At 43.9% G+C, this 27,730-nt stretch overlaps 7 protein-coding genes across 8 annotated transcripts; 5 read left to right on the top strand and 2 right to left on the bottom strand.

The window, feature by feature from the left end:
* Nucleotides 1–7,852: 7,852 nt before the first annotated feature.
* Nucleotides 7,853–8,707, top strand: LOC117187147. Its single transcript, XM_033389200.1, has 2 exons — nucleotides 7,853–7,940; nucleotides 8,013–8,707. Exons 1-2 carry the CDS (start codon nucleotides 7,920–7,922, stop codon nucleotides 8,691–8,693), a joined length of 702 nt encoding a protein of 233 aa, XP_033245091.1. The 5' UTR covers nucleotides 7,853–7,919; the 3' UTR covers nucleotides 8,694–8,707.
* A 204-nt stretch (nucleotides 8,708–8,911) lies between these two features.
* LOC117187142 (transcription initiation factor TFIID subunit 5-like) lies at nucleotides 8,912–10,602 on the top strand. Its single transcript, XM_033389187.1, has 3 exons — nucleotides 8,912–9,712; nucleotides 9,786–9,950; nucleotides 10,018–10,602. Exon 1 carries the CDS (start codon nucleotides 8,931–8,933, stop codon nucleotides 9,702–9,704), a length of 774 nt encoding a protein of 257 aa, XP_033245078.1. The 5' UTR covers nucleotides 8,912–8,930; the 3' UTR covers nucleotides 9,705–9,712; nucleotides 9,786–9,950; nucleotides 10,018–10,602.
* Nucleotides 10,603–10,682: 80 nt separating this feature from the next.
* On the bottom strand, nucleotides 10,683–11,848 carry LOC117187148 (ARL-6-interacting protein 1 homolog). The gene is made up of 2 exons (XM_033389204.1): nucleotides 11,035–11,848; nucleotides 10,683–10,974 (listed from the first exon to the last, which is right to left on the bottom strand). The coding sequence occupies exon 1, from the start codon at nucleotides 11,718–11,720 to the stop codon at nucleotides 11,139–11,141; it is 582 nt and encodes a 193-aa protein (XP_033245095.1). The 5' UTR covers nucleotides 11,721–11,848; the 3' UTR covers nucleotides 10,683–10,974; nucleotides 11,035–11,138.
* Nucleotides 11,849–13,527: 1,679 nt separating this feature from the next.
* On the top strand, nucleotides 13,528–14,872 carry LOC117187143. Of its 2 annotated transcripts, none has more exons than XM_033389191.1 (2): nucleotides 13,528–14,096; nucleotides 14,175–14,872. In XM_033389191.1, the coding sequence occupies exons 1-2, from the start codon at nucleotides 14,076–14,078 to the stop codon at nucleotides 14,856–14,858; spliced, it is 705 nt and encodes a 234-aa protein (XP_033245082.1). In that variant the 5' UTR covers nucleotides 13,528–14,075; the 3' UTR covers nucleotides 14,859–14,872. The 2 variants fall into 2 exon arrangements, with proteins under 2 accessions (XP_033245082.1, XP_033245080.1); XM_033389189.1 differs by having other exon boundaries at nucleotides 14,169–14,872.
* Nucleotides 14,867–15,962, top strand: LOC108151857 (transcription initiation factor TFIID subunit 5-like). The gene is made up of 4 exons (XM_033388795.1): nucleotides 14,867–15,121; nucleotides 15,180–15,418; nucleotides 15,509–15,782; nucleotides 15,951–15,962. Exons 1-4 carry the CDS (start codon nucleotides 14,867–14,869, stop codon nucleotides 15,960–15,962), a joined length of 780 nt encoding a protein of 259 aa, XP_033244686.1.
* Nucleotides 15,963–16,865: 903 nt separating this feature from the next.
* Nucleotides 16,866–18,034, bottom strand: LOC117187150 (ARL-6-interacting protein 1 homolog). Its single transcript, XM_033389209.1, has 2 exons — nucleotides 17,218–18,034; nucleotides 16,866–17,157 (listed from the first exon to the last, which is right to left on the bottom strand). Exon 1 carries the CDS (start codon nucleotides 17,901–17,903, stop codon nucleotides 17,322–17,324), a length of 582 nt encoding a protein of 193 aa, XP_033245100.1. The 5' UTR covers nucleotides 17,904–18,034; the 3' UTR covers nucleotides 16,866–17,157; nucleotides 17,218–17,321.
* A 1,303-nt stretch (nucleotides 18,035–19,337) lies between these two features.
* LOC117187055 (protein angel-like) lies at nucleotides 19,338–20,294 on the top strand. Its single transcript, XM_033388787.1, has one exon. It carries the CDS (start codon nucleotides 19,338–19,340, stop codon nucleotides 20,292–20,294), a length of 957 nt encoding a protein of 318 aa, XP_033244678.1.
* The last annotated feature ends 7,436 nt before the right edge of the window (nucleotides 20,295–27,730 follow it).

Raw genomic sequence — 27,730 nt, 5'->3', positions numbered from 1 at the left:
AATATTCATTCAACTGGCGATGGCATTCAAATTGCTTCGCTTTAAAATGCATTTTTTTTTCTCCTTTCATTCGGCTTTCAATGTGTGTTCATGGGAATCTTCGCTGTGTTTTTGTGTGTATCCGTGTGTGTGTCAGAATGAAGGTGTGGACTTGTGTGGGAGTTGAATCAATTTAAATTTCCGTACCAGTGTGTGTGTATGGGACGCCTTTGTGTTGCCGTGTGGAAGTGAGGCCAGCATTCATATGCATATTTTATATTTGGTAGTTTATTTATGGGGAAACGTTTATACAACCACCGCCGGGCAGTCGAAGGCGCCGTCGTCGCAGTCGCCATCGCAGTCCGCCAGCCAAACACTCTAGCCTCCCAACCTCTGCGCTCTGCGCTCTACTAGGTGCTGGTGCTGCCCCAAGCCAACCTGCCGCTCATAGCATTGAATCGAGCGAAAGTCCGGAGTCGAGTGTCGGGAAAGGTACAAAAACGTTCGGGACAGATTCGAACGTATAGGGACAGTTTCAGCTTTGAAGCAATGGTACAGTGCTCTTTGCGGGGTCTCCATCTCCTTGGCAGCCCTTTTTGGGATTGTCTTTTCCAGCAAGAGGTGGGAAAAATGCAGACAATGAGTACTTTTTAGACCAGAATAATGTATAATATTGACTATTGATAAACTCAAATTGAAAATCGGAGAAAATTAGCATACAAATATAATATGAAATAGCAATAAAAATAATTATAGAGCGCAGCTTAAGCGAGGAATGAAGCAATACGACTAATAGGCATACTCGAAGGAGAAAATTGAATTTAATTGCAAAGAATACAAAAATAAACATTATAAACTTAAAATCATGCTTTAAATGTGTAAGATTTTTGTATTATATTTATATTTTTTGTACAATACATTAAATTAATGTTTCCTTCTCTGGCAATCTATTCCTTCAAAGCTCATGATATATGTAGCTATGTTTAATGTTCCCTTTCAGCTGTCAAGCTACGAGCCAGGTCTACATGAACCTTGTAGCAGCAACCTGCAAGTCTGTCGATCCTTGCCCCAGTTCGTGTGGCGTGTTGAGTGCCTAATAAAATCATAAAATAGCAGGTGTTTAGCGCGCCACAAAACGCCCAAAAGGACAGGACAGGACCCAAACACACAAACACACATAACGACAAGGGTAGTAAGAGGGAGAGATACATGTGTGAGGAGAGGAAGTTTCTGTGTAATGGCCGCCCAGCGTCAAATTTGATATTATTAATAACCCTTTTTCTAAATGAAATTTTGTGGCAGAAACAGAAAACATTTCGCTTGTCATTTTGCCAAGGCGAAACGAATGACACAAGTACATCAGAGACATACAAACATATACTATATATACACTTTTTCTTTCCTATTTTTCGTCCTGTCTAGTTTGTATACCCTTCCGGAGTCTGTGAGTATTATACGTGTAGCATTATCAAGGATTGTGCTCGGCTGGCGCAATGTTTTCCCTTTATTTTTTTTAGTAGAAGATAGTAGAAAATATTTGGCCTTTTTTCGTGAAGTTCGAGTTTTCGCATTGTGGATGCTTAGGACAGATCCTATCCCCTTAATGTCCCGAATTGCTATAAGGACAAAAAAAAAAAGAGTATCCCTATCAATGTTATGAGTACTAGGAGCTTCGACCCGGCTGGGCCAACTTTTCTCCCTTGCTAGTTAGTTAGTTAGTTAGCTACCCTCTAATCCGACCTCTCGACGGACTCCATCGTGGGCGCGCCCGCTCCTTTCCTTTGCGCCGCTCGTTTGACAGGCCGTTTTCGGCGCTTTGATTCGAAGCCAAGGGACGTGAGGTTGCGGCAGGCTGAAAGCCTATGAAAAATGATGTATGTATGTACAAACGTACATACACATACACAACATATGTGTATCAGTATGTCAGTGTGAATGTGGGGAGGGTGGACGAGATGCCTTTGGCAGGGGGTTCCGCCTGGCACCGTTTCTCATGTCGAGTGGCTCCTCTAGACGGGTGTGTGTGTGCTTTTGGGTGGCATGTCATATATTTTTCGTTCGTTTGTTAATTGAAAAATGTTGCCTACATGAAGCCGACGATGACGACGACGATGACGAGGAGCAGCTGCAGATAGGAGGAGTGAGCAGTAGGTTGGTACAAGGATGCCGGGCACACATCATCAAAACTTGTCAAAGTCATACACTCCCCGCCCCGCCATCGCTCCACATTTCTCTGCCACCATCCGCCGAAAACATGTCTTGGAAATTATAATTTATAGCTTGTCGTTGGCCGTTCTCGTGGCGGCTGCTTTTATGCTGAATTTGTTTTTATAGGCCAATACCCTGGAAAAACACTCATTACCTTAGCTTTCAGGCTAATGAAACTCAAATACTTGGATATTGTGAAATTAAATATAGTAATGTTCCCAAGCTTGTTTGCATTGGGTACAGCCAAGGAAACTATCAGGCAATAGTGCATTCTCTAGTCACATTCATACTCCAGTGCTTTCCTGTGCAGTTCCAAAAAGGGCAAGTTGCATGTCAGTTAGATTCTCTTATGGCGCCAAAGCAAAATGCCTTTACAGCCAGATGCGGTCTTTCTATTGCTCTTCTCTCCTTCTTTATTTTCGTGTGTGTGAGTGTTCGTGGCCTGGAAATTAATTAGCAACGGAAATTGCGCTAATAAACTAACAAATTTACGAGCTACATCCGCGCCAGGCCATTTCACAGCCACGCCCAATCGAACGGAGGCCGTTCCTTCCAGACAGATCTTGATGCTGCCCTTCTCTCTGTTCGCTTTCACAGCGAATCTCTGCTATCTGCTACTCTGGCCAGCGAGCGGAAACACTGAAGTGGCCAGCACTAGAAACCAAAATAACGAAAAACAGGAGGGAAAGTCTGTCCCTACAAACAATGTATACCCTTATATGTAGATCCTTGCTCAAGTATGTGAAAAGCTGGCTCACATTTGACAATTAATTATTCATTTTCGGAGGTCTAAGTTTATCAGTAAAAGTGGGTTCGGTGCCAGAGTTTTATCGGTTTTATCATGAATGTTTTAAGAAATTTACCAGAGAATACTTGTATTATAAAATAAAAGGAGAACAAGAAAAACCTGCACACACAAACGGAATTAAAAAAAAATATAAATAGCCATTTCGCTTTGCTGCAACAAGCAGCGGCAATAAAACAAGGGCTTATAAAATAAGGAAAAATATATACAAAACTATGTCTGTAGTACGAGTTTAATATATTCATATAAGCTGAAGGACTATTTATTCTAATTTAAGATTTATCTTGGTCTAAAATTGTATGAAATAAGCAAAGCAAAAGGGCTAGCAAGTTGGGGACCACTTGGAGGGGGAAAAAAAAATGAAAACAGTTTCCTTATTTTAGAATTTATTTAACCGCAACAAATATATCCGCCAGTCAGCGGACTGTCTGTAATGCTTTCTCGCCACACTACCCCCCCTCTTGTAGCATCACTCCTCTACTCTCCAGCGACACACACATGAGTGTGCTCCACCACGTCCTCGACTTCACCTCTCCAGTGGGCAGTCACCTGCTGACAGCTGGCTGAGTCGGAGGAATCCTTTGCAGCATCAACGCATCGCATCGCTGACTTTAAACGGTCGGGAGTCGTAAATCGCCAAAAGTGGATAACACGCTGAACAGAATGTGATGGGTGATGGAAGAGAAACGGAAAGGGCACAGGAAGGGTGGAGCAGGACAAGCGATGGGAAGTTGACAGATTCTGGGGAGCTGTAAAGGAGCTGAAGGTTAGACCAGGTTAAAAAACACCAAATATGTAGAAGAGACAAGAAGAAGTGGGCATGGAATCATGAAATGGAAAACAAGAGAGGAGACCACAAACCAGTCCGGCAGACCGTTCGTTTCTATTTCAGATATCCGATATTGTAGTGCGCTTGTTGTAAGAAAAAATTGTTTGCATCGACGTCTTAATTTTCCCTAAAATTATGCTACGCGAATAGGCTAAGTCTTCTGTTGGGTCCAAGAAAGCTAAGCTTTTAACACGCCATCTACTGGGTGCGCTTCGTCACCGTGGGCTGCCCATATTATTTTGTTTGGCTGACGTTTTAATCGGCCTCCTCCTCCCACTGTCATTTTGACAAATCGATAAAGAAAAAGGGAAGAACGAGGGGATGAGGCCTTGATTTCCGGGAGAAGCAGCTGTCTCTCTCCTCGTGGTATCCGAACAGTACGGACGTACTTATCCAGCTCAAAAAAAATAAAAATTAATAAAAGGTAAAAATCAAATAAAAGTTCTTGGGAGACCAGCACGATCCGCCGGCCTTTCGGAAGAAAGACCCCATCCACCCAGACGAGAAACCAATCCCCGATCCACGGTGCAGAGGATGGTGCGAATTTTCTGACGATCGCCCCAAAGCGGGCCACCGTAGAGTTGGGAAGCTCCACCCAACGCCCCAACGCCCTCCGCCAACGCGGTCCACCGTAGAGTTGGGAAGCTCCACCTAAAGCCCCAACGCCATCCACCACAGCGAGCCCTTCAGCAGTTCCCGAGCTTCAGCGCCGACAGAGAGCGGCCCCTCAGCCGTTTCCGAGCTTTAGCGCCGGCAGCAGCGAGCTCTTCGCCGCCCCAACGCGAGCCGTCGCGACCGAGAGTGAGCCATCCAGCCACCGGGCCAAGAGCCTTAAACAAAAAGTGCCAAGTGATCTTCCTTGCCAGGAATAACCAGACCCGTCCAAGGAAAAAGAGACCCTGACCCGAATTTTTTTTGTCACCGTGCTTCGCCCTAACCTAAAAGCCAGATCATGACATGTGAAGGTTAAATGTATTAAATAAACCCCAACGGAACGGGCAGAACTCGTATGATGCTCTTGTGGCCCATTGTGCGTTTATTCCCAAAGAACTTATGTGCGCTTGTTAGGCCGTTGACCCCTTTGTGCATATAAAACGAAACCAGCTGCTTGGAGCTTTTTCCGTGCGCCCACACCTTGGTCTATGGATCAAGACCTACCCCAACGAATCTAAATAAACGAATAAATATTGAATAAAGTATAAAATATAGAAGTTAAAGATGGAATAATTTGATTTATGAACTATATATGCTCAAAAAAAAAAAAAGCCCTAAACAAAAAGAAAAAGAAGATCAAGATAATCTGGTGTTAGCCGTGGTCATGCGTGTGCATGTGTGTGTGCTCTCTCTCTAAAACTTACAGGTATTCCCCTCGCCGAAAGATCTTTTGGACGTGGCCGGAACATGAAAGTACGTAAGTGAACAAACTCCCAGTTAACGTTTATAAACTTTTAACATAAAGAGACAAAAGAAAAAACCATACATGAGCCCGGTCGCCCGTAGTCTTTGATTTTTCCCTAAATTATGTTGGAGCTTTTTTTTTTTGTTGTAAAGAGGCCTTAAGCCCACGCAAAGCTCAAGAGCTTTGGAAGCTGTAAGCTTTAGCGCAGATCAGCGGCAGCAGGTGCTTCACACCTATGCGACGGTGATTAGTTACCCTTACTTCTGCATTAATACAAAAATACCGAAAATGAAGAAATCTTAAATTACAAAAGTTCCTACTTAAATATTCATTATTATTGTTATTATTCGTTAAATTATTCCCAGTACCCTACCACCTGTTTTTGAGATCATATATTTTATTCCTATTATTTAAAATTATTATTCCTATAGTTTTAATTCTCTTATTGCCCTAGCTTATACTCACCCCATAACTATATATCATTTTCCTTCTACCCATGTATTTAGCTTTAGGCACTATCGATAAAAATAAATATTGTTAAAGATTTGGAAATGAATTGTTAGAAGATTTTTGTTTAGGGATCGATGAGGGAGAGTGAGGTATGACCCCCGGCGAGAAAAGGGATCATCCATAAGCCATATTTTCTTCGGAATTAGGATGATCAAGGTTGGGAGGGCCATGGCTGTTGCATCCAACACCAGCACAGCTACCCGTCGGTTCGGATATGCAACGCGGAAGCCCACTTCCCTGTCCCCTTAATTCCTTTGTCCCTTCTAATTCCCCCAGCCTCCTCATCCTCCTTCCCCAACCCCCTAACACTAGTCATACGGTCATACGCAGGGTATCGCACGCGAAAAAAATAATAATAAGATAAGGTATCGACGCGAGCACGTATAGGAAAGGACCAGTATAGGAACCCCCCCATACTACCGATCATACAGCCGGAGCCAGCGCGTGCACCAGTCCTGCCCGATACACCCCCGACCAGCTCGAGTGGCACCGCCACACACAACAATCGTTGTATGTGATATGCTACAATATTGATCATCTTTTTTTGAGCCATATACAAACGGAATTTGTCATTCGTATCTTACGGCTATCTCTTAGCTCTTAGCTGTACTGCTACTACGATGCTTATTAGAGGTTCTCACTTTGCGAACGGAAGGTCGCCCCAAGACGTGGCACCGCAACAAAGAGGCCTCGGCCAAAAAGAGGTAACAAACATAATTTTCTAGAGAACTTTCAAGGACTTTTTAAAATGGAAACTTGAAAAATATCAGAGTTTTGAGTTTAGGAGATATGAGCCATTCAAATTGGCTATTTTTTTAGTGTACAGCAATTTGTATGCAAATACTGCATCTTCCAGGTAGGATAAATATTAATAATATAAAAGGCAGAACAACGTTTTCTGGGTCACAAATTACAGTTGCGACAACATATATATATAATTATTAGAGTCATTTGTAGGTGGTTTGTTCGGATCTCCCAGTCGGGTCTTATTTATCACTCACATCCAATCACAACGAGGTTTGCTGTTGTGCTGAGAAAAATAAGAGGTATAATTTAGTTTTCTTCATCTGCAAGAACAAGTTTCGCTTGTCCATAGCCTGATCACAGATGTCGCGCGGCAAAGGAACCACCTCCATTGGCCAAATCGCCAAAGGCCTCTAAGGAAAACCAAGTATTTCCCGCGCCAAAATATTTAAGTACACACAATATACGCACCTTCTCGAGTCCAGCTTCGGCGAAGCTTCCGCCCAGCGTCGGTTCAGTTCCAGCCATCTCTGTGACAGACCTGTTGCCCATGGGCTCTGCCCCAAATCTCTATATATATTTCCTTGTTGTGCCCGACATTTCCAGTTTGGTACGTCTTTTTAGGCTGGAAAATGCAGTTCGTGAAATTTCTTAAACGGTTCGATAGCGCTATCGATACTATCGGTGGTTAAACAACCGAACATCGATTGTTTCCGCCCACCGGAAAAATTGAACTTTAAAGTTGTATTCATATTTCATCCAATATGTACATAGCCAATCTCCAACGAGCTCTGTCCTGTAAATGCAGGGTTCGGACAAGAAGCTCGGAAATAAAGTAGCTTTAAGTCATGCAACAGTTTTTTAGAAAACGCCCACCTCAAACGGTTGCATGCAACTTTACAGATAAATCTCCGATTCCAGTCATTCGAGAGCCGTCGGGCAAACATTTTGATGAGCCCATTATTGTTTTGCAATTGATCGAAACGAATGAACATTTTTTTTAATGAGTGTGGCCCTCCTTGTTCGGCTTTCAATTATTTCATCTATTTTTAGTCTTTAAGCTAGTTATTAAGCTATTTCACAGTGCTTCAATAATATAAATTCTATGGGTTTATTGAACAATATCGATCTTTTACGGCTATTGGACAAACCACATTGGACACGGTTGCGTCTGCGCACTAACCATACATAACCATACTGTATGGTTAGTGGTCTGCGCAATACGTTTGATAATCGCATTGCTCATTCGTAATGTAAGCAAGCCACAAGTCAGCTGTTTCTGTGTATCGGTTTCCGATGGTATATCGGAAATGATTCGACGGATATCTAAGATTCTCTCGTTTCCCCTTCTCCAGCTAAAAACGTGTGGTGTGTGGACGGACCCCAGGCGTTTTTATAGCAGAATTGGTACTCCACATTATACGAAATCGAACAAAAGAAAGAGCATGGAACGCGGGGAAAAGAATGTGAGTAGAAAAGACCGATGGAATGGGAACGTGCAACACATAAATGTCTCGCTGCTAATAAATTTCCGACAGAAGCAGAAGCCAACACAGGAAAAAGAGAAGAACAAGTCTGAAGACGCAGCCTCGGATGCCGTAGGCTCCGGCGTGCGTAAATCGGACGGGGATCTCGTCGATTTTTACGAGGGCGTTGCACTCGGACCGCCCCAGCAACGGATGCTCTGCAAAGAGAATGTGCTCGCGGACTATGAGCAGATGTTCGAGACGATCGGGAATGTCATCAAGGAAATAGTTGACTTCGGTAAGTACGAAGTATACGTGATGCTGTATCCCACTCTGGCCATTGGCTACCTGCAAATGGTGTGGAGCGGCAAGTATGAGAGGGCCATATCCTTCGTGGGTAGGAACGAATACAAGTTGGACGATTCCTACAAGAGGAGCATCGAAAATCTGAAGCGCATCCGCACGCCAGAAAACCTGCCGGAAAGAGCCCAGGAGCTGCTATCTTGTGCGGACACAGTGGTGATATTCATGGCCAGGAGCACCTCGAACCAGTTCAAAGTACTCCAATCTCAGTTTTGGACGAAGGGGCAGCTCAAGACGTTCTTGTCCCACTTTAAAATCTTCATCTACTCTGATGAGATGATGCCCCAGGCGCATATCCACCTCGATCGTCCTTTGCCGGCGCCATTTGCCTGGGCTTCCGTGGACGCCATTCCGGACTGGCCGTTCGATCGAATAAGTTACCCAACCTGAGCACTTACATGGCCGAGCCCATGAACATTGACGATGATGTGACTTGCGCGACGCTTTCAGAAGACCATTGCAGCGTGGCATTTGGCACTGCCTCCGGCATGGTCCACATCGTGGCCGTGAACAAGGACTGGCTACACATGAACATGGTGCGAAGGGAGAAGCTCTTTACCGCCCACCAGGAGCCGGTCCTGGCCTGCGCTGGAGACCGCCAGCTTCTCACCTCCTCGGCGCCGCGGCATGCGGCTGTGGTGCACACGCACCGGGTTTTGTCAGAAGGTGTTTGCGCACCACGGGGCCATGAGTGTGGCGTTCGACCCGAAGGGCTGCTACTTTGCCAGCGCCTCCAACGATAATGTGGCGCGCGTGTGGAGAGTGGATCCCGCAGAGCACTTTGTGAGTTTCTTCGGTCACTTGGCACGATTGGAGGTGTGCCTTTTCCATCCGAATGGAAAGTACCTGGCCACTGGATCGGCAGACGCCACCGCCAGAATCTGGGACTGCGAGAAACGCACTCAAATGCGACTCTTCCGCGGCCACAAGGCCCCCATCACTGCCATGGCGTACTCCGTATGCGGGCGCTACCTGGTCTCTGGTGGCCGAGATGACCTGATCATTGTCTGGGACACAACCACCGAGCGAATAACCTGCAGCCTGACCCAGCCCAACGCAAAGATTGCCTCGATCGATTTCTCCTACTGCAACAATCTGCTGGTTGTTTGGAGCCAGGACTGCCATCTGAGCCCTTGGGAGTTTCAGCTGCTCGTCAAGTGCCCCGAGAAGAAGGTTTTGTCCACCCAAAGCACCAAAGCAAGTGAGCTGGCGCTAATCAGCACGATTCAGGCCTGTAAAAATGGAATTTTCCTTCAAAGTGGGTTCGTCGGTCGCGATGCCCTGATTGTCATCTGGACGATGAGTTCTCAGAAGGTAATAGAGTTAAGCCCGAAAGCAGCCGAGAAGAAGACTGCCCTTGTGAAAGCTCTTGAAACTTGTACTTTGAATGTTGAGAAATGATGAGATTGGTAGGTCGTATCTCAGTTAAATGAAGTTCCTAATCTAATCATATTCCATTGGCATATTCTATTACACCTTCAGATGCAGAAATAGCTTCTCGGACCCAGGCGCTGAGGCGAGTCATCGATGGAAAGCACCGTCGAGTCCATGAATATACATTCGATTCATTTATATAAACGTAAACATACACAGCCCAAACTTCAAACATTAAAACTAACCATTCGGATCCCACTCATTGTTTGAGCTGTAAGTTTCCACTGGTCAAAGCAAAGGCCTTCCCTGATTTTATGTGCAACTTTGTTCTCTTTTTCAGAATATATATCAATGATTCCGGCATTCCCTGAGTGGCCCCAAAAGACTATTTTAAATATCGTAGACAAGTGCTAAAAGTGGTTCGCGGTTGCATTCAACTGTTTTGTGGTCTGGCTTCCAGCCCACCCACGCGAATGCACAACAAATGGAGCAACAATTTATGGACCGGCACAAACCCTCTGAAAGACGAACCGAATGAATTAAGTAAAATTTCCATTTCGAAAAATTACTGATTAATTACTATCTTGCAGACATTGAATTTTGTGTTTGGGACAATTGGAAATGGCTTTGTTTATGATCATCCATTGAGGGCTCAGCACACATACATATGTAGGAACATGTGCATAATTGATTATAGATATGTATATATATACTACAATATGTGAGAATTAGGGACCGCAGCAGCTGGAACCTCAAAAAAAGGAATCCAAGGAATGAATGTGTAATATTTCAATCTAAGCAGTTAAGTGATGTCCAGACACAGTGTCTTTCTTTTCCCTTCCCTACTCATATTACAGAAATGATAGCAAGACAATCTTTGTAAAATATACACCATATGGTATACCGTGAAAAGAAGGGGATTGAAAATGAAAAGAGCATACATCGGCACTCCAAAATAGTAGAATATCTGAGTAATAGTTGCTCGTTATAACAATCGTACACAAATTCGTAGTTCGTGGCATTTTATTGATACAAGTGTCATGCGTTTGATTGAGTTTCAAGATGTTTCAGTTATAATAGTTGAACAATCGAAGCATGTACGTAATGAGTATTATGTAATTCTTAAACTGCTGTTGTTGAGTAGAAAGTTTAAGGAAAACCGCTGTTAAGTTTGTTGCGATACGCCAGGGCATTTCCAAATGATGTAGAATCGATACTGTTTCCTTTGAAAATATATTTTCGGATCCTCCGACTCCAGCAGAGTGGCACATTGTGGATGAGCAAAGAAGGCCAGATGCTGATGAAAAAACATGTATATTGCATAGATCCCTTTCAAGTTATTTCATTAGCCACTTACCAATCTGGAATGGCAAATTGAGGATGACTTCGATTTTTTGTAGTATTTCTAAACAAATTTTGTGGATGTGGTGCCTAAGCGTGGAGCAGTACTTTTTCAGCTTTCTAGTGGAGTTTCTGGAAGACGTGTTTAGCTTTCAGACCAGCCCACATGGCAATGAGAAGAGTAACCAAGTACATCAACAGAAGATTGTTAACGATTGAACCAATCCAAGCCATGGCCAGGAGGACCAAGCTTTCCACAATCACGAGGCCGGTCGACTTGCGTTCCTTGAATAGATACTGATACCATGCTGCCAAGCTTTCCTTGATGATGTACATCTGTCCGCAAACAGACTCGAATTTTGCCTCGTTGTCGCTATCCCAAATTAAGGCATTCCAAAACAAGCCGGCAATTTTGGTTGGGAAAAAGTCGAAAATGAAATCCGGCCGATCCAGGCACCACAGAAGAAAATAGTGCGAAATGGTAGTCAGCAATGCCAGGAGAGACATAAGAGTTATCACCGATAGATCCATGTACCACAGAACGAAATAAGCGACGCTTATGCCCCCAAATACCACCACGGGGTAGTATTTTTTCTCCCAGGTAAGGACACCATAGGCACTCACTATAGGCGCTTGAAATCGCTCCAAATCATGCTTAAGCTTGATAACCTTTTCGTTTTTACCAATGTCCGATTCTGTCATCTTTGTGCTTCGTTGCGTTTCGAGTTAAATTAGAGTTTTGAACGTAGTCTCTTTAAGTAGTCTTTAATTTAAGCAAAAAGTCGCTTTTTTATTGCCAGCCAACGTCAATGCATCAAATGAGAGGTGTCAATGTCAAAGCATCGAAGTTTCGATCTAGTTTCTATCGATAGTTTCGATGTTTTACTGCAAGCCGGTTTCATCCATTGTTTCATATATTAATTTATTTATTTATTTATTAACAACGATAATGATTCCGGAAATACGCTATGCTCCATCCCATTGTGCATTACGGTCCTGCTTACCAATAGTCTGTCCGAAATCTGTCTGGCCCTTGAAATCCAAAACAAATCGAAATCAGTTTCGGGCATCCCCAGTATGTTGGAGATCTTAAGAGCAGTCCTCACAATTGTAGTGGATGTCTTAGTCTTTAATTCATGAATGTATCCTGTCTTAACAAAATCTAAATTAACGTTCATGTATATACATAGGATGTACTCAATTCAAAAACAAAGGTCAGAATGTCACTAATGTACTGGGAAACAGCCATCTGATGTGGCTCACTTGAATGAGCTATTAATTAAATGTTTTCATACCCAGTTGCTCGTGTTATTTGATGGGTTTCATTCGATGTATCATTTAGATTTATGCGACAAGCAGAAAGAAGCACTTCCTATTCTTATAAGTTCTTTATTGTGTTTTTTTTATTGGTTTGGAAGGTCTATGCTCCCACAGCCGAATACGTGCTGTGCGGTTGCCTGCAGAGTTGGATCCAAGCTCGCTGCTGCAGAGAGTGCTCATGCCACACAATTTTCGCCTTGAGTCCGCAGTGAAAGATGGCATTATTGAACACACTAAATAGGACCTTGGCTATAGCCAATCTGCACTCTTCAAAATCACCATTCCGATAGGGAACGCATAAGGGAATCAACAACAGGTCGTCAATAATCATTGCATGCCTCTCCGGATCATTATCAACCGATATATGGACTACGAGGTTATCCCCCACAATCGCCACCGACTAGTCGTTGATCGCTATTGGCTATTGGGCTGTGGTGATATGAGACGCGCCTCCGTTTGCGACCCAGCCATTAAAGCTCCGTGGGTCTCAGGTCCAGTCTATAATCATCAGTGTCTTCCCCTACGGCAACGCCGAGAGGGGCCCCACCGACTGATCTACGAAATATATCCATCTATATATTGTGAATGGAGGAAGCTTACCACGACGCCATTCTCGGCGTTGACCCATATTAGGACTTGTCGTATCCGAATTCATATTGAAACACACACATCTCACCATATCAAACGAAAACTCTCCAATACATTTTAGCACCAACAACATCTTTGCTCACATTGACCCCTGTCATTAGTATTCAATGTATTGCTGACATTATTTCGATCAATGGTCCCTGCTGCTGCGGACGGGACGCCACATTGTCGACTCAGTGACACAGCAGCGGTATTTTGGCTATGGCCCGCATCAGGACAGGCTGCATAGAAAATTGAATTTCTCTAGCTCTTATAGTCTCTGAGATCTTGGCGCTCATCTGTACGGAAAGACGGACAGACAGACAGACAGGGCTCAATCGACTCGGCTATTGATGCTGATCAAGAATATATATACTTTATGGTGTCGGAAACGATTCCTTCTGGACGTTACACACATCCACTTTTACCACAAATCTAATATACCCCAATACTCATTTTGAGGATCGGGTATAAAAAGGGCTTTTCTTTATTTTCGACACACACGGAAAATTATTCAACGCAGTCAGCTTTCGTTCCATTTTCCCATTTTTAGGACACACCTCTTTCTGCCAGTGTTGTACAATCTGATTTCTGGCAACCCCCATCTCATATCGGACAGAGCCCTATGGCACTAGACTTCGCTAACTTTTCCGCGAAGAGAGAGATAGTCTCTATACGCTTCTCATGGCAATCAATAAACAATCTTAGCCAAAAGGCATAGTAAGCGAGAGCCTTGTAGCTTCATTAGAGATTGCAACTGATCCAATATAATACAAATACATAATACTTGTATATTTGTTGTTTTTATTCAACTGCTGCTTACAACAGAAACGAGATCCTGAGATCAAAGCAATATAAGTAATCGCAATTGATTCTGCATTAAGGGTTGCGCTGGGCTCGGCTGCGTCTGCGCAATCCGTTTGATAATCGCATCGCTCATTCGTAATGTTAGCAAGCCACAAATCAGCTGTTTTTGTGCATCGATTTCCGATGTACGATCAAAGTCGATAGCAGCTATGATTCTCTCTCTCTCTATTGCAATTGTCTTATTATATTGGAATCGCCATTTACGAGTACATTGCTAAAGAAATCGAACAACAAAAAAAGAGCATGGAACCCGGGGAAAAGAATGTGAGTAGAAAAGACCGATGGGATGGGAACGTGCAACACATAAATGTCTCGTTGCTAATAAATTTCCGACAGAAGCAGAAGCCGACACAGGAAAAAGAGAAGAACAAGTCTGAAGACGCAGCCTCGGATGCCGTAGGCTCCGGCGTGCGTAAATCGGACGGGGATCTCGTCGATTTTTACGAGGGCGTTGCACTCGGACCGCCCCAGCAACGGATGCTCTGCAAAGCCGTACCAGAGAATGTGCTCGCGGACTATGAGCAGATGTTCGAGACGATCGGGAATGTCATCAAGGAAATAGTTGACTTCGGTAAGTACGAAGTATACGTGATGCTGTATCCCACTCTGGCCATTGGCTACCTGCAAATGGTGTGGAGCGGCAAGTATGAGAGGGCCATATCCTTCGTGGGTAGGAACGAATACAAGTTGGACGATTCCTACAAGAGGCGCGTCGAAAATCTTAAGCGCTTTCGCACGCCAGAAGACCTGCCGGAAAGAGCCCAGGAGCTGCTATCTTGTGCGGACACAGTGGTGATATTCATGGCCAGGAGCACCTCGAACCAGTTCAAAGTACTCCAATCTCAGTTTTGGACGAAGGGGCAGCTCAAGACGTTCTTGTCCCACTTTAAAATCTTCATCTACTCTGATGAGATGATGCCCCAGGCGCATATCCACCTCGATCGTCCTTTGCCGGCGCCATTTGCCTGGGCTTCCGTGGACGCCATTCCGGACTGGCCGTTCGATCGAATAAGTTACCCAACCTGAGCACTTACATGGCCGAGCCCATGAACATTGACGATGATGTGACTTGCGCGACGCTTTCAGAAGACCATTGCAGCGTGGCATTTGGCACTGCCTCCGGCATGGTCCACATCGTGGCCGTGAACAAGGACTGGCTACACATGAACATGGTGCGAAGGGAGAAGCTCTTTACCGCCCACCAGGAGCCGGTCCTGGCCTGCGCTGGAGACCGCCAGCTTCTCACCTCCTCGGCGCCGCGGCATGCGGCTGTGGTGCACACGCACCGGGTTTTGTCAGAAGGTGTTTGCGCACCACGGGGCCATGAGTGTGGCGTTCGACCCGAAGGGCTGCTACTTTGCCAGCGCCTCCAACGATAACGTGGCGCGCGTGTGGAGAGTGGATCCCGCAGAGCACTTTGTGAGTTTCTTCGGTCACTTGGCACGATTGGAGGTGTGCCTTTTCCATCCGAATGGAAAGTACCTGGCCACTGGATCGGCAGACGCCACCGCCAGAATCTGGGACTGCGAGAAACGCACTCAAATGCGACTCTTCTGCGGCCACAAGGCCCCCATCACTGCCATGGCGTACTCCGTATGCGGGCACTACCTGGTCTCTGGTGGCTGAGATGACCTGATCATTGTCTGGGATACAACCACCGAGCGAATAACCTGCAGCCTGACCCAGCCCAACGCAAAGATTGCCTCGATCGATTTCTCCTACTGCAACAATCTGCTGGTTGTTTGGAGCCAGGACTGCCATCTGAGCCCTTGGGAGTTTCAGCTGCTCGTCAAGTGCCCCGAGAAGAAGGTTTCGTCCACCCAAGGCACCAAAGCAAGTGAGCTGGCGCTAATCAGCACGATTCAGGCCTGTAAAAATGGAATTTTCCTTCAAAGTGGGTTCGTCGGCCGCGATGCCCTGATTGTCATCTGGACGATGAGTTCTCGGAAGGTAATAGAGTTAAGCCCGAAAGCAGCCGAGAAGAAGACTGCTCTTGTGAAAGCTCTTGAAACTTGTACTTTGAATATAGAGAAATGATGAGATTGGTAGGTCGTGTCTCAGTTAAATGAAGTTCCTAATCTAATCATATTCCATTGGCATATTCTATTACACCTTCAGATGCAGAAATAGCTTCTCGGACCCAGGCGCTGAGGCGAGTCATCGATGGAAAGCACCGTCGAGTCCATGAATATACATAAGTATCCAATCTAATTTTGGATTCATTTATATAAACGTAAACATACGCAGCTCAAACTTTAAACATTAAAACTAACTATTCGGATCCCACTCATTGTTTGAGCTGTAAGTTTCCACTGGTCAAAGCAAAGGCCTTCCCTGATTTTATGTGCAACTTTGTTCTCTTTTTCAGAATATATATCAATGATTCCGGCATTCCCTGAGTGGCCCCAAAAGACTATTTTAAATACGGTAGACAAGTGCTAAAAGTGGTTCGCGGTCGCATTCAACTGTTTTGTGGTCTGGCTTCCAGCCCACCCACGCGAATGCACAACAAATGGAGCAACAATTTATGGACCGGCACAAACCCTCTGAAAGACGAACCGAATGAATTAAGTAAAATTTCCATTTCGAAAAATTACTGATTAATTACTATCTTGCAGACATTGAATTTTGTGTTTGGGACAATTGGAAATGGCTTTATTTATGATCATCCATTGAGGGCTCAGCACACATACATATGTAGGAACATGTGCATAATTGATTATAGATATGTATATATATACTACAATATGTGAGAATTAGGGACCGCAGCAGCTGGAACCTCAAAAAAAGGAATCCAAGGAATGAATGTGTAATATTTCAATCTAAGCAGTTAAGTGATGTCCAGACACAGTGTCTTTCTTTTCCCTTCCCTACTCATATTACAGAAATGATAGCAAGACAATCTTTGTAAAATATACACCATATGGTATACCGTGAAAAGAAGGGGATTGAAAATGAAAAGAGCATACATCGGCACTCCAAAATAGTAGAATATCTGAGTAATAGTTGCTCGTTATAACAATCGTACACAAATTCGTAGTTCGTGGCATTTTATTGATACAAGTGTCATGCGTTTGATTGAGTTTCAAGATGTTTCAGTTATAATAGTTGAACAATCGAAGCATGTACGTAATGAGTATTATGTAATTCTTAAACTGCTGTTGTTGAGTAGAAAGTTAAAGGAAAACCGCTGTTAAGTTTGTTGCGATACGCCAGGGCATTTCCAAATGATGTAGAATCGATACTGTTTCCTTTGAAAATATATTTTCGGATCCTCCGACTCCAGCAGAGTGGCACATTGTGGATGAGCAAAGAAGGCCAGATGCTGATGAAAAAACATGTATATTGCATAGATCCCTTTCAAGTTATTTCATTAGCCACTTACCAATCTGGAATGGCAAATTGAGGATGACTTCGATTTTTTGTAGTATTTCTAAACAAATTTTGTGGATGTGGTGCCTAAGCGTGGAGCAGTACTTTTTCAGCTTTCTAGTGGAGTTTCTGGAAGACGTGTTTAGCTTTCAGACCAGCCCACATGGCAATGAGAAGAGTAACCAAGTACATCAACAGAAGATTGTTAACGATTGAACCAATCCAAGCCATGGCCAGGAGGACCAAGCTTTCCACAATCACGAGGCCGGTCGACTTGCGTTCCTTGAATAGATACTGATACCATGCTGCCAAGCTTTCCTTGATGATGTACATCTGTCCGCAAACAGACTCGAATTTTGCCTCGTTGTCGCTATCCCAAATTAAGGCATTCCAAAACAAGCCGGCAATTTTGGTTGGGAAAAAGTCGAAAATGAAATCCGGCCGATCCAGGCACCACAGAAGAAAATAGTGCGAAATGGTAGTCAGCAATGCCAGGAGAGACATAAGAGTTATCACCGATAGATCCATGTACCACAGAACGAAATAAGCGACGCTTATGCCCCCAAATACCACCACGGGGTAGTATTTTTTCTCCCAGGTAAGGACACCATAGGCACTCACTATAGGCGCTTGAAATCGCTCCAAATCATGCTTAAGCTTGATCACCTTTTCGTTTTTACCAATGTCCGATTCTGTCATCTTTGTGCTTCGTTGCGTTTCGAGTTCAATTGGAGTTTTGAACGTAGTCTCTTTAAGTAGTCTTTAATTTAAGCAAAAAGTCGCTTTTTTATTGCCAGCCAACGTTAATGCATCAAATGAGAGGTGTCAATGTCAAACCATCGAAGGTTATATCGATAGTTTCGATGTATTACTGCAATCCGGTTTCATCACTAACCATACAGTATATATATAGATGTGCCAGTTCATGCTAGAAAGCGTCACACGATGAGTTACCAGTTCGAATACCCCAGAGACTTCGGCTCTGGCGTTCGGGTACAGACGCGTTTCGTACTGGGAACTAGTTCGGAGGTGGTGATATCACCACTCCCTAACAGACTAGGGGTACTCTCTTTACTAACCCTTAACAATGCTTTTCATCATTTCCATTTTTATCCGCAATGTCCTACGACATGGGGACCAGCGACCCCACATCGTTTACCCCCGAGCTAGTGATATGGGTACTCGTCTAATAGCTAGTGAAATGGGTACTCATGTAGTAGCTAATAAAATGGGTACCCTTGAAGTAGGTTATCAATCTTCATTTCATTTTATATTTACATTTTTATTTTATTAAATATTTCATTTTAGTTTTTAAATTTACTAATTAAGGTTTGCTGTTCGCGGTGGTACTTATATTATATCTTATATTTCTTTATTAAGCCTACGCAAATGCCGTATACATTTTTAATTAAATTGCTTTGACTTACTGTTAATTGAACTAAAATTGAATAATTATAATCACTTGGTCAGCCGCACTGATTAGCACAAACACCAAACACAAAAAACATTCCAGCAATGCAATGACCGAAAACAGAAAAGGGAAAGGATAAGAGCAGATCAACATCATTTTTAACTACCTACTCTCTTAATTTTCCTCTCATGCTTATTCGTTTCTTCGTCTACTGGTGAGACGTTGCATCCCAACCGAACTAGTTCGGTGGCTGGTGCGCGGTGGGTTGTAGAGTATTCAGAGCAACATTTTTTGTCTCTTCTTTGAGTGGTACGGCGTTCGTTTACCATAGGGTTAGCCCGGAAAGTACCCATGTAGGAACCAGCCAAATCAGTAGTTCGCGCATGGTCAATCGCCACCGCCAGTACTAGAGGGAACATATTGCGGTGTACTAACACATGCAAAGATGTTCTCCCTGCACTAGTACTCAGACCGACGAAATATGTTGGTGACAAAATCAGGGATGATATTCGTATGGAAACGATTCAAATGCTTATGATCAACAAAATATGTCGCAGACGAGTACTCAGATCCGAAAAAAGCAAACTCCGATTAATACTGGAAAAGCAACCGATGATATTTGGTGGGCATACCGATAGACATATCGATTAACATAACGTCAAAAAAGCAGGAAATGACAAGCACATTTTATTGAAATCAGAAAAAAAGTACAGAAAACAAAAATGAAGAACTCCATAAAAGAAGAATTTGTGTCTAAGGTCTGCTACGACCTGAGCCGCTGCTGGCAATCAGTGGAGACTCCCCACTACTCGAATGTTGTCTACCGCCTGATGACATACAATCTGTTGGCCCCGGATATGGTAGTGAAGCACAAGTCGCACTATGGGGGCATCGAAGAGCAGCATCTGAATTGGGGAAATCGTCTGAACAAGCTCACGCAAGAGGTGCAAGTCCTCAATCCTGACATCCTCTGTCTGCAGGAGATGCAGTGCAGTCATCTGCCGCAGATCATGCGACGCTTCAAGGCGACCACCATGCGGAGCTACAATTACATATTCCAGCAAAAGTTGGAGAGCGAATCCGATGGTATAGCCATCATCTACGATATGAAAAAGCTCGAGCTGATCGGCCATCGGGCCTTGGGGCGCCAAATCCAGGAGCCCAACAAGCGTGCGGACTTCGATCGCTTTGGCTTAATGGGAAAGTTCAACCTGACCGGTACTCCCAAGCAGCTGATCGTGTGCAGTGCCCACCTACTGCAGGGCACTCCCCTGGGTACGGATGGGCGCCCAGACATTGTGCAACGTCTGCGCAGCGAACTACTCCAATATAGCCACGACTACGAGAACAACAGCTGCATTCCAATCATCCTCGGAGGAGACTTCAACTTTTCGAGCGGCACCAAACCCTTCCGCACCCTGACGACGCCCGCCGTCTATTCAGCCTGTTCCAAGCAGTTGGTGCCCGTCTACAGCACTGCCACCAAGCAGGTGTCCGCCTACGACTCGAAGCAGGGCTGGATTGATGCCGATCATATTTTCTACTCGAAGGGCTGTCCGCGCTACAATATACGTCTTTGCAGCTACTACCTGCTGCCACGCATCTGCTTGGAGCAACTACCCAACCATTTCCTCGGCTCAGACCACTACTCTCTGGCCGTCAATTTCACTGTGAATTAGGTGACAGCTGAAATGAGCGTGCTCCCATCCCACTACAAACTAATTCTATGTTCAATCGTTTAATAAAATGTAAACAATATATATTTCTATATCTATTAATCTTTCAGTGTTGGGGCCCAGCTTCCGACTAATTACAACCCGGCGGACCAGGCCGTGAGGCTGAGTCCAGAGAGAGGATTGCCAAGATATGCGATAACTTTGCCGTCAGCAAGTGGCCCGGGAAATGGAGCAGCTGCTGGCCACCAAGAATCTCGAGCAGCCCCTGGAGCAGCCCGAAAATGGTTATACGTACAAGGCCACCTGGTTTATGCAGTTCCGGGCAGTGCTCTGGCGTTCCTGGCTATCCGTGCTGAAGGAACCGTTGCTGGTCAAAGTACGACTCATTCAGACAACGTAAGAAGAGGAGGCGGAGGAGGAGATGAAGATGATGATGAGGGGTATCGAACCGCTACTGGTACTTGAACCTTTAAGGTAGTCTTAGTTAATTTACCTAATCGTTGCGTAGTCCGTTTCTCAGTTTTAATGTGTCGACATCGTTCGGATATCTGATATCCTGTGCCAGCTCCTCCACCTCGATGGCCCTGTCGGTGGGCCCACCCGTCATTATCCCGTTACTGCTGTTCGGTGGGTTCTTTTTGAATTCCGGGTCGGTGCCCGTCTATCTGAAGTGGCTGTCGTATCTGTTCTGGTTCCGGTACGCCAACGAGGGGCTGCTCATCAACCAGTGGGCGGATGTGGAGGCAGGTGAAATCAGTTGCACCTCCTCGAACACGACGTGCCCCAGCTCCGGCAAGGTCATCCTAGAGACCCTAAACTTCTCGGCTGAGGATTTGCCCCTGGATTACGTGGGACTGGGCATCTTAATTCTTAGCTTTAGGGTATTGGCTTATCTGGCACTGAGACTCAGGGCCAGACGCAAGGAGTAGAGTCTGCCGAAGATCAATCATAGTTAATGCGGTTTTTTGTATGAGTACTCGTACATGTCGTGTGTGTAATTAAACAGAACAACTACATTTACTGTTCCTAAGCTTGAAATGCTTGGGAATAAAACATGCTTTTTTGCTTCAAAACTAATTTTACTTGTAAGAGCTCAGACACAAGCTCTTCAACATTCAGAAATCAACATTCAAACGGCGCCCTCAATTTAAACACACCACAGACCTTAAAGTTCACCAAACGTGGCAAACTCAACATTATTAGCTTGGAAACATGGCGTGCAACTGGATGTAATGTATGTATGTATGCGAGTATGATGGATATACCAAGTCTCGAAATCTTGTGACAAAGGCATGCATACAATTTGAATTTTGTTCCGGTTCGTTTCTTTGATTTAGAGTATTTTAGGATACTAGAACTTTTTAAAGAATACAACAGTATTTTTAAATACCCTCATGCAATATACGAATGTAATAAACTGACATAGTTATGTACATACGTATGTACATAAGATGTTACATAATTTAATTAGAAAATGTTTGGGTATTGTCCATGAGAGTATTCATGGTGCGACACGCATCTAAATTTTTGCTTTGCACATTCCCGTCGGAAAGCGCGCTATTGACAATTGATTTGAAATATATATAAAACAAATTCCATTTATATTTATGCATATTTATTTAAGTATATATGTATATATTTCTTCTTATATCGTTTATTTAGACACATCATTATTTTAGTTATAATAAACAAAGAAGTCAAGAACCGACGGCGTTTACCTAATTTTTATAATTTATAAATTATAATCAATCTGTTTAAAATAAGGAAATAAATGTTATAAATTAGTTATTTGTAAGATATGAATATTAGTTTATAAGATTTGAATATTAGTTTAAGATTAACTCATCGATAGTATTATAAGAAATACCAATGTACTCGATATATCGATACTTGTCCTCGACAAGTATCGATATGCCAACACACATTCATTCGAATACGACGATCAAGAAAGAAGAACATATAATAAAACCGTGCTATTAAAAGTTTACATATTGTAATTTATTATTATTATATTTGTATAAATTATATTATTGTAATATTTTATATTTTGTAATACAAATCAAACAAATAACAGCTTCTATTTTATTTCCCGCGCCCTAGTGTATCATACCCCCACCACTTGCCCATTCATCATTTATTTTATGGCGGCAGGTCAGGTCATCAATAGACACAAAACAAGAACCAAACTTTAATTTCAGTTCTAGGGGCCAGCAATACTAGAACACACACACGTGTGAGAATACGTGAGAATACGTGTGCACCCATACATTCAAATATGCTGGAGGCACAACAGAAAATATAAATTAGCATCAGCATCAGATCTCTGAAAACGAAAAAAGGACTCAAACACATATTTTTGTCGAAACATATTGCGGTGTACTAACTTATGCAAAGATGTTCTCTCTGCGCTCTCTCATGATGACGAGTCAGTACCCGAACTCCAGAGCCGAGGTCTCTGGGGTATTCAAACTGGTAACTCATCGTGTGACGCTTTTTAGCATGAACTGGCATATCTATTGTTCAGGCCAGCCGTAAACAATTTCCGCGCACTGTGCCAACTCCGTGCGCCCCGGTCCCAACTCGCTCTCGCGCGCTCGGAGCGGCGCTCGGATCCACAATCCACGATCCACACGGCGCTCACGGCAGAAAAAGCACCATAAGGCATAGAGTTAAGCAGTTACGATTTCACCCCCGCTTCAGACGGCCGATCTACCGCGCGACCGTCCAACCAAATACACACACATAATTATATATATACCACTAAACATAACGGTTTTCATTTCTTATGACGGCTACCGCAATTGCGGTGTGGGAGAGTTGAGCTTCGATCCGCCCCACTACAAACATTGGTCCTTCGAGCCGGATCTTCGCCTTCCCCATAAGGAGAAGCTCACCCCAGCCAGCATCGGCGGATCGCTCCAAGTTTAAGATACATACATAAGTACTCTTCGATTGTGCCTAACAACAGTGCAGTGATTTTGTGCGAGTTTTCCATCCCAGTCCGAGTTCCCGTGGCATATGTACATGCATGTGTATGTATTTATTTCTCGATCTAGCTCCAAATTAAACCATACTTCGTTCTGCCAACGGTTGTGGCTTCCTACTTCTCCAAAGGTTTAATTTGATCCGAGCTAACTCCTGCGTTCAGCTTCCGATCCAGTGTAAATAATATTCTTACCTCTCCAGCTACCAGCTAAGCTTTCGTTGCTAACATACATACATACATACATGTATGTACACATCGCAACGCAATCCAAGCGGCTGGCAACAAACATAAAGGCATATTCTTGCAATTATTTTTGTGGTTTATTCCGTGCATGCTCAACGTTCCATAGTTTGTCGGTTTTATAAGGAAATAAAATAACATATCACTGCGCCTCCTTATTTAACTAATTATACTACCAACAAAATAACGATCCATACATACTGCACATACATACATATGTACATATGTATTTATCTTACATATCTATACGTATGCATTTTAAATTAGCATATTCTTGCACATCTATATAATATATACACATATTGTATATAAAACGGTTATCCACCGTTTTACCCGTTGTTTGACATCTCTTCAACCCAAGCCGCGGTACATAGCACTTACAGCCATACATGCACACATACAAGCAGCAGCAGCGGTGCATTCTTTTCGTTTTTCTTTTCGCTTCTCCACCGTTTGCCTGCGTTGTAGTTGTTGGGAGAATATTTTTCGGTGCCGCGCTTGACTGTAACGGAACGCCAAGTGACGCGCTACCCTGCATTTCGAGAGTATATTGTTTTCAACCGTAGTTCAATCGTAGTATTTATATCTATATATTCCGGCCACGGTGTACTATTTCCATAATTTAAATACTCGCAATAAATTCCACCAAAACCACATATCCACGGTTCGTAGTTCTGAAATTCCACGTCGCCTTTTCCGCTCACCTACCTTTGCGACTCTACTACGCGTTATCGCAGATCCATCAGCAAAACATGCCCACTGTTGAGAAGAAATCTCGCAAGAAGTTTAAGCGGGTGAGTTCGCTGAGTTTGACCCATCCACCCAGCTCCAACGGCTCAGCCACTACGCCCACATCTTCCCGTCCGGCCCCAGCTGAGCGAGGTCCGACCACGTCCAGGGCTCACGCACCACATGCCTTCGAGGATTTGTTGCTACCCTCGGGAGTCCCTCGCACGGCTCCTAGCACTATGGCCGCCAGTTCCGCACAGTCTAAGTTTGCCTTGGCCGCAAGCAGACTGACCCGCTTCGACCAGAAGCTCAGCGCTCCAGATGCTAGCACACCAACCCGCTCGCTCTCCCAAGTCCATCGAGAACAACTCCGAAGCCTGTGGGCAAAGGTGGACGCGGAGTTCGCGGCCTGTTCGGTGACGATGGCGTGTAGCGTGCAGGTGTGGGATAGCTGTCGTTTACCCATACTAGTATGAAGAGATTTCGTGTGCACCTCTAGCTATGCTCTGACTAAGCTCGCCGGATTGTCGGGGTTCGTTCTACTCTCTCCTATCACATACTGACACACACTCGCATAATGTTTTAGGTGCACATTTAAAAATAATAAAATAATAATAAAAAAAAAGAAGAACCAAACATAAAACTAACAACAGAATCCAGGTTTAACCGGAGCCAGGAATTGGTTATGGGACTAAAAAGTTGGTTGTGGAAAGTGTGGACATACTTATCAATTACTCTACTCAAATGATGAGAAACTCCGGTGTTAGTGAGTATCTCTATCTTCTCTACCCTCCCGACCTATGCTATACAGGTAACCTGACCGTATAGACCCTTGAAGAACGTTAAACAGTTATCATCCCACCACTTCGATCATGCCTTTCTGAGGGCGGAGTACCGAATTTAGAACATATTAGGGTTGTACTTCAAAATCAATATCATTATATATATATATTTCAATAAATCCCTAATCATATAACTAAATTCTTGGGGGGGGGTTTTCTTAACTTATAATTAAATCCATTTTTGTTGTGTCTCGATAGCTTAATATATTAGTAAGTAATTGCGAAGAAATATTAAGAAAAATAAAGATTTAAAAATGACCATCATATATGGGTAACAGATTCTAAAGGGGTGAGAGGTACCAATACATTATGGTTACGGATTTATAAAGGGAATATCAATAGAAAATTACATGTAACACGCAGGTTACTTCCCAGCTCAGTGCATATATGTACTTGTTCTTATTTACAAACTCACAGCGCTTTTGGTAGGCTAGTACCGCTTTTTCCATTCGTGATCGTTGAGCTCAATGATGACGTTGGTGCATAGTTCTAAGGAAAGGAAAAGATATTTAATACGAGTATATGTGCACATGAGCGTACTAGAGTGTACTGCTTTGTAACCTCAAGGAAAATTAATGTTGCTCTCATACCCATTAGTTTCCAAAAACCATTATGTTGGCTGTGTTACATAACTAACTATAAAACTGTATACATCGTGTGACGAAAGAGAATGGTTTTTAGCCTGGCACATGAAATCTAGAGGAAAAAGGGGCTTGTGTTACATCCACGAGTAACTATGGTCCTCTATTGCCGTGATCGAGAGACATGTCAGCCAGGCTGAGTAGGACTGCGCCTCCGGAAGAATCCAACAATAATGCAATCAATTCGAGTTCATTATTGGGTGTCGCTGGCGCAGCTAAATCACTTGAAGATGGGGTAAATTAACTCCTTAGCTGGGCTTCAGGTTGCCGATCAAATTTGACGTCGGTCTGCGGACTACACTCTCATTGGAGGCTCGATAAACGGGTGGCGTCAACGGCGCCAAAAAATAAGGGTCCGGAGGCGCCTCTTGGTTTTCGCCGTGCATCCACACGGTTGTTGAGGCTTTCGACGGACAACGTCAAGCTGCAGGCTTCGCTGCTCGGTGCCTCCCGCGGGTTTACTACTTGTCTTATCAATCCACCGGCAACACTCCTCTCATAGACCACACCGTATATGCACTCCTATGCGACTGATGATCGCACGAGCGGTACCGTGGCTACGGGCCGCCGTCCTATAACACAAATTCATATATATATATTTTACCACGAACACTTTCCAAATTAATCACGGACATACCAGCTATGTTTTCTTTTCTTTACACTGCTTTCCTGGTTAATTACTCCTGATTCTGGGTCTTTATTGAACTCGGTTCACGAGGTATGGCGTAGTTGCCAGAACTGTTCGTTGGCTAAATATATATATATATATATTTATTTATTCCCGAGTATAGCACAAACACGTCCGCTTTAATCAATCGATCCTTTGTCAATACTCCAGCCCAACTTCTGCAAGTTCAGCCAAGCGGTACCGAACCAAAAGCTCGAAGATCGGATGATATTTGGGGAATTTTAACTGCATAATCGGATGATCTTAGGAACTTTAACTGCATAATCGGATGATGTTGGGAATTTAAACTGCATAATCGGATGATCTTTCGCCCATTTGAGCGAACTTTTGGGCAAGCTTTTAATCTATGCTCTCCCTACGCTACGCTACTCTCTTGGGTCAAGGTAAACGTGACGTCTTTCGCTTAAATGCGTGCGCTGCGCGCCGACTCTCTTTAGAAAGCTTTTCGGAAAGCTTGCAGCTTACGATCCACTTTCGGAGTTACTATGTCTCTGCACTTTTAAGCATTACCAAAAGAAAACTATGCTTATCCGTGATGTTCTACACTCGTTCCCTTAATTCGGCCCCTACACCACAGTTGAAGACGTAATTGTTCTCACAATGAGACTTAAACTGAAGAAGGCCATTTACTAAGGTTTAAGCTGAATATCTTTCAAGTGATAGACTCCTAAGTTTTTCTTATCTTCGCTAGCTAATTGGTAATACATTGTCCCCACTCGGCGAATAACCTTGGCTGATATAAACACAGGCGCCAGCTTAGCGCTGAACTTTTTTAAAGCGTTGCTCTGACAAAAGTTCCGGGCATACACGACGTCTCCGACTTTAAGTTGACGGACCCGGCTACGTAAGTTGTATGTCCTCGCATTCTGCTCGTGTGATTCAGCTACCTTTTGTTGGGCGGCTTGTCGACATACTTGTACTACATTTGGATATTCGACTCTGGTGTCATCCGATAGGAGATTTAGTCGTCTAAGTAGTTCATAATCCTTTCCGTTAAGAATCATATTCTGCCCAAAAGCAAGAAAATATGGCGAATACCCTGTGCTTCTATGGATATTGGCTCGTAACGCTGCACTAATTTCAGGTAACTTGTTGTCCCAATTAGTATGATCTTTGCCGACGTACGCTCTTATAGCCGCTAACACGGATCGGTTTAACCGTTCACTGGCATTGGCTTGCGGTGAATATATGGCAGTGCAGCGGTGAGTTACCCCGAATCTGGTAAGAAATGACTTGAAATTCCCAGAGACAAACTGCGAACCATTATCGGTAAGTATAGTCTCAGGGACCCCGAAAGTACTAAATAACATATT

This window comes from Drosophila miranda, chromosome XL (assembly GCF_003369915.1).
Source record: "Drosophila miranda strain MSH22 chromosome XL, D.miranda_PacBio2.1, whole genome shotgun sequence".
In the NCBI taxonomy this organism is placed as follows: Eukaryota; Metazoa; Arthropoda; class Insecta; order Diptera; family Drosophilidae; genus Drosophila; species Drosophila miranda.
Note: the sequence above shows the minus strand (reverse complement) of the source record. Positions and strands in the feature narration are given on the sequence as shown.

What these genes read in the sequence shown, in the direction of transcription:
- LOC108151857 (XM_033388795.1), top strand. Translation starts at nt 14,867, where the DNA reads ATGGCCGAGCCCATGAACATTGACGATGATGTGACTTGCGCGACGCTT. An exon ending in CTGTGGTGCACACGCACCGG is followed by an intron (nt 15,122 to 15,179) that starts GTTTTGTCAGAA and finishes TTCGACCCGAAG; the next exon opens with GGCTGCTACTTTGCCAGCGC. An exon ending in GCCCCCATCACTGCCATGGC is followed by an intron (nt 15,419 to 15,508) that starts GTACTCCGTATG and finishes AATAACCTGCAG; the next exon opens with CCTGACCCAGCCCAACGCAA.
- LOC117187150 (XM_033389209.1), bottom strand. Translation starts at nt 17,903, where the DNA reads ATGACAGAATCGGACATTGGTAAAAACGAAAAGGTGATCAAGCTTAAG.
- LOC117187147 (XM_033389200.1), top strand. Translation starts at nt 7,920, where the DNA reads ATGGAACGCGGGGAAAAGAAT. An exon ending in TGGAACGCGGGGAAAAGAAT is followed by an intron (nt 7,941 to 8,012) that starts GTGAGTAGAAAA and finishes AATTTCCGACAG; the next exon opens with AAGCAGAAGCCAACACAGGA.
- LOC117187142 (XM_033389187.1), top strand. Translation starts at nt 8,931, where the DNA reads ATGCGGCTGTGGTGCACACGCACCGGGTTTTGTCAGAAGGTGTTTGCG.
- LOC117187055 (XM_033388787.1), top strand. Translation starts at nt 19,338, where the DNA reads ATGAAGAACTCCATAAAAGAAGAATTTGTGTCTAAGGTCTGCTACGAC.
- LOC117187148 (XM_033389204.1), bottom strand. Translation starts at nt 11,720, where the DNA reads ATGACAGAATCGGACATTGGTAAAAACGAAAAGGTTATCAAGCTTAAG.
- LOC117187143 (XM_033389189.1), top strand. Translation starts at nt 14,076, where the DNA reads ATGGAACCCGGGGAAAAGAAT. An exon ending in TGGAACCCGGGGAAAAGAAT is followed by an intron (nt 14,097 to 14,168) that starts GTGAGTAGAAAA and finishes AATTTCCGACAG; the next exon opens with AAGCAGAAGCCGACACAGGA.